Genomic DNA, 5572 nt, shown 5'->3' on the forward strand with positions numbered 1-5572 from the left:
TATAAAAGCAAAAAAAAAATGATTCTCCTGGTGTAGGCACGGCTGTGTTGTAAGAAGTTTGCTTCTTAACCATACAGCTTGGGTTCATTCCCACTGTGTGGCACCTTGGGCAACTTAATTCTATTGCAGGCCTGGGCTAACCAAAGCTTTGTGAGTTTACTGGAAAACAAGTGAGGTTAAGTGATAGGAAGAGCATTTGTCAATATGAATTCTGTCTCAACAAATTCTGTCTAACCCATACAAGCATAGAAAAGTGAATGTTAAAATTAAAGGAAGCAAATGCTATTTGCTGTTGTTTGTTAAATATATTTCATCAATTATACTTGAGCATACTTATGTCAAGGAGGTAGAAACTGAAAGAAGCCTGCTGTGTGTGTGTGTGTGTGTGTGTGTGCGTGTGCATGTGTATATATCTGAGTGTACATGTATGTATATGTGAGCTTATCTTCTTGTCTTGACATCATGTGACTTGCAAAATGAATTCACCATCATACAGATAATGTTGTTCATTTCTTGTCTGCTGTGTAAACATGTCTAGCCATGTGGAAATATTATCTCACCAGAAAACAAGTGACAGGAAGAGCACTTGTCAATATGAACTCTGTCTCAAATTCTGTCTGACCTATACAAGCATAGAAAAGTGAATGTTAAAATTAAAAGAAACAATTGTTATTTGCTGTTGTTTGTTAAATATATTTCATCAATTATACTTGAACATACTTATGTCAAGGAGGTAACCATATACTATCAAAATACTTTGAAACAACTCACAGACCCTGTACTTTAGAAATAATGTATAATCCTTTCGAGCATTGGGCCTCATGGAGGCAAAGTGGCTGAGTTCCTTTCGAGTATTGGGCCTCATAGAGGCAATGACCAAGACCTTTGGCATTATGTCATGCTTGAGAAGACCCGTCAAGCCAAGCAAGATCACAGTTGTGACAGATACCGGGGTCATGCAAATGGCACCCATGCTGGTGGCATGTAGAAGTACCCATTACACTCTCAGAGTGGTTGGTGTTAGGAAGGGCATCCAGCTGTAGAAAACCATACTGAATCAGACTGGAATCTGGTGCAGCCTTCCAGCTTACCAGTCCTGGTCAAACTGTCCAACCCATGCCAGCATGGACAACAGATGTTAAATTATGATGATGTTGATGAAAAGTTACCAAGTGGAGGTGCATGGCTTAGTGGTTAGGTTACTAGACTCATGATCATAAGGCTGTAGTTTCAATTCCTGGACCAAGCGATGCATTGTGTTCTTGAGCAAAAACACTTCATTTCATGCTGCTCCAGTCCACTCAACTGGTAAAAATGAGTCACCCTGCGATGGACCAGTCTCCTATCCAAGGAGGAAATATTTACCAGAGAAACCAGCAGACTGACCCTATGTTGCTTATTGGGTAATGTGGACCAACCAATAGGTACCAAATGCAATTTAAAACAAACTTCAAGATTTGATCAGTGTTCTAACTATAGCCATTCCTAGTTTGTTTTAGCCATTTTAAAATTTTCAATCCAAGAGAGAAGGGCAGCCTTTGAAACTAATGCGCAGGAGGGGTGTTTGGAAGTAAAATAGAAAAGGAAAATAGTGAAACATTTTCCTTTTCAGACTCATTCCTTGTAAGTCATAGAATTTAGAAGAAGAAATAGTTCTCATTTTTTGATGAATGTTTATTGTTTATACAGATGAATCACTTTAGATTTGAGGAAAAATTCCAAGCAGTTATTAGCTTCAATAGGTAGATTTTCTTTTCAATGTAAAGAACTGGAGGAATCAATAACAGACAAATATCTATTTACTTAGAAATTGCTAATTTGTCCAGGAAATCATTTGTAGGAAACTTTAAACAATTGTGTTCCATCAATGGTTAGTTTAAATAAATCAATTTACAATATGTTATAAAATATTAGCCAAGAAAGGAAATTTTGTTGTTACAGCAAGCAGCCTTATGAAATATTGATTACACTGAACTTATCAACATATTAAACAAAAGAGTAGAAATTGTGTTCAACATGAAAAATTTGCAGCTTAAATCATGCCTCTTTGAGTAGCTTGTTGAATAAACTGGGGCAACACATGTAAATCTACACACATGTATAAGATGTTTTTCAAGAGACAAGCATATTAGCTAACTTTAAACAGTTACAAGTATATTAACTGACTTAACCCTTTGTCATTTAAACTGGCCATATCCAGCCCAAGTATTCTACTTTTTTATATGTTCAAAGCCAGATCCAGTTTCCCACATCTCTTCTACAATGTCATTTTAAAAATAATCAATGACATCATTGATATCTTGAAGCTATGAGATAATACATAATTTATTCTAAGTAATGTGAATAAATAAGCATCACATTTGACAGAATAATCTGAATGATAATGGGTTAAGTCCATTATTCCCTAAGGAGCAGAGGCCATTGATGATGATTTTTCTTCACTATTCTTGGCTCTGGGCTGTTATGGCAACTCTCTCAGTATGGGATAAGTACTATTATCAGTGGGTCAGGTCTGGAATCCCTGAAGGGAGGCCTTCCTCACTCAGGTCTTAATGTGTGCTTAACCTCTTAACATTACACTCTTCTTTCTTTGTACATTATAGCAAACACTTCTGATATCCAGTTTTTCTTTTGGTGTACTTGTGTGCTCTGTCATTCATGCCTGCTAGTATCACATATGCTGTAGAATATGCTGGTCTCATTTCTTATCAGCCTTTACTTATCCTCTATATTCAGTAATCACGTCTCACTACCAACGTGTGTGTGTGTGTATGCATCACTGTCATCGATTCATACAGGCTTGTACTTCACAGGCGCTGGTTCCACATAAAATGCACTCAAGCCAATATTGTGTAAGCATATCTGTGCTGGTGGCACTTAAAAAACACCCAGCACACTCTGTAAAGTGGTTGGCATTAGGAAGGGCATCCAGCTGTAGAAACCATACCACAACAGGCAAGTTGTGTCTAGACTCCAATTGAAGTCTGGATAGCTCCTTGGCTGGCCAGCACCTATCAAAGCATCCAACCCATGCTAGCATAGAAAACGGACATTAAAGGATGATGATGATTATGTCCGCTATGTGTATGTAACTATTATGACTTTGTTATATTTATAATATCATTCAACATATTCTCCTCTCAGATTCACACACTTATTGCAGTGGTCCTGTAAAAGAGCTCAAAAGGTTGAGCTTCCAGTCGGGCCTTTCATGATATCCTTAAAGCCAGGAACTTTTCGGCACCCCCTTGTATATATGCATGTATGTGTGTGTGCCACACACATTCATTTTCACACATACACAAATGTCAATTATTTATAGGGTAACAAAAATGATTTTGGAAGTGCTATTACAAGCTTGTATATTATCTTATTGGGAAAGTATTCATAAAATTGCCAGAAATGCCATAGACCAAGTTGTCTTTGAGAAAAAGATTAGACTAGATTGAGATAGACTAAAGATTAAAGTTCAGAGGTTATTTATGTTTTACTTGACATTTGTGGCTGTTTTGTGTAAATAATGAGGACAAATGCATTTTGTTAGAGATCATTAAGTTTACGTCTACTAGTTGAAATGTCAGTAATATCAAATCAACTACAAATTTATTTATTTCTTTATTTCATTATCTGTACTGTTTTAAAGGTATTAAATTTAATATTTTAAAATCTATTTAATTTAGCAAAGAAGGAATTTTTGTGCTAATGGTTTACATTAAAGGATTATAATTTCAACTCTTATCTAATAATGCTAAGTATCGTTCACTCTCTGGTTTAAGCATAAATTTCTACTTTGTAAAAACTTAGCCCTTTGGAATGTTCTTTCACTGTGAGAGTAAATGTATTTACTTATATTGAGATTATCAATATGTTGTATGGTGTTGTCTGTAATTGTTGACTCATCTTTTTAGTTGAGCCCATATCATGGCCAGTAGTAATTCTGTTATCTATAACAAAGTGTATTTCTAGAGGAAATTGTGACTTATGTTGCATCAGACTGCTGAATTATTCTTACACTAATCCAAATCACTATTCTTTAATTGTGGCTCACATCTGTCTTTAAAATGTATTTTTAACTTGAAGAATTATATAGCTTTGTTACTTATTTTAGACTTTTTTCTTTTCTATGAAAATTTCTCTCTAATAATGTTCATTTAACATTTGTGTTCTGATTAATGTAAAAAATGTATCTTGAAAGTTTAGTTGATCTCTCTTATTAAGCTGAAATTAAAAAAAGAAATTGATTTCAGGTTAACAATAAGTGAACTGCAAAGCGAGAAAAATGAACTTTTCAAAGAGGTGAAACTTCTGCAACAAAAGCTCCATGGGGAAGTACCGAAAGTAAGTAAGATATTCCTAGTCTTCTCTGAAAAACATGTTTGGGGCATGGGAAATATTAGCTTGCTTGGAAAAAGGCGAGGGTTAGTGACAGGAAGGGCAGCTGGCTGTTGAAAATCTGCCTCAAATTCCATTTGATCCAGCAAACACGCAAAAGTGGATGCTAAAAATGGTGATAATCATTATGATGATACATTGTCTATTTATTGTTTCAGATGACTGAAGACATGTTACAGAAAGCTAGAAGCTATGATTCTTTAATATCTAAAAACACAGAGCTTACAGTGCAACTGAAAACATTGAAACTTGAAAAAGATAAACAATCCTCTGAAATCTTCCAGGTAAGATATTCTTTTCTTATTTTACTTGTTTCAGCCATTTGATTGCAACCATGCTGGAGCACTGGCTTTAGTCGAACAATTCGACTTCAGGACTTATTCTTTGTAAGCCTAGTACTTATTCTATTGGTCTCTTTTGTTGAACTGCTAAGTTATAGGGATGTAAACACAACATCGGTTGTCAAGCGATGGTGGGAGGACAAACACAGACACACAAATACACACACACACACACGACAGGCTTCTTTCAGTTTCCGTCTACCAAATTCACTCACAAGGCTTTGGTCGGCCTGAGGCTATAGCAGGAGACACTTACCCAAGGTGCCACACAGTGGGACTGAACCTGGAACCATGTGGTTAGGAAGCAAGCTTCTTACCACACAGCCACTCCTATGCCTCATAAAAAAAAACCCTAATAGAATAGTGTTTCAAAACTGTAAAATCAAAGATGTTCAATTTATGCTTTCCTTGGTCATTAAAATTGCCAAATTATAATTGTTGCCAATGAATCAGTCATTTGATACTTTCTGTCATTGAATTGTGAGCTGGCAGAAATGTTAGCATGCCGGGCGAAATGCTTAGCGGTATTTCGTCTGTCTTTAAGTTCTGAGTTCAAATTCCGCCAAGGTCAACTTTGCCTTTCATCCTTTCGAGGTCAAAAAATTAAGTACCAGTTACGCACTGGGGTCAATATAATCAACTTAATCCGTTTGTCTGTCCCCTCTGTGTGTAGCCCCTTGTGGGCAGTAAATAAATAAGAATTGTCGGACAATATGCTTACTGACATTTCTTCTCGCTCTTTATGCTCTGAGTTCAAATATGGCCAAGGTCAACTTTGACTTTCATCCTGTTGGAGTTGATAAAATAAACAGCGGGGGGGATATAGAATTTTTTTTTTT

The 5572-nt window shown here is 36.1% G+C and overlaps 1 protein-coding gene across 1 annotated transcript in view; it reads left to right on the forward strand.

Moving 5' to 3' along the window:
- LOC106870963 (centrosomal protein of 290 kDa-like) overlaps window positions 1–5572 on the forward strand; it is a 28838-nt gene that overhangs the window by 17009 nt on the left and 6257 nt on the right. The window contains exons 9-10 of the mRNA XM_014917212.2: window positions 4248–4338; window positions 4551–4676. Coding sequence (XP_014772698.1) covers window positions 4248–4338; window positions 4551–4676 — 217 coding nt within the window. The remainder of the gene's footprint in view (window positions 1–4247; window positions 4339–4550; window positions 4677–5572) is intronic.

Source organism: Octopus bimaculoides, chromosome 2, assembly GCF_001194135.2.
Source record: "Octopus bimaculoides isolate UCB-OBI-ISO-001 chromosome 2, ASM119413v2, whole genome shotgun sequence".
In the NCBI taxonomy this organism is placed as follows: domain Eukaryota; kingdom Metazoa; phylum Mollusca; class Cephalopoda; order Octopoda; family Octopodidae; genus Octopus; species Octopus bimaculoides.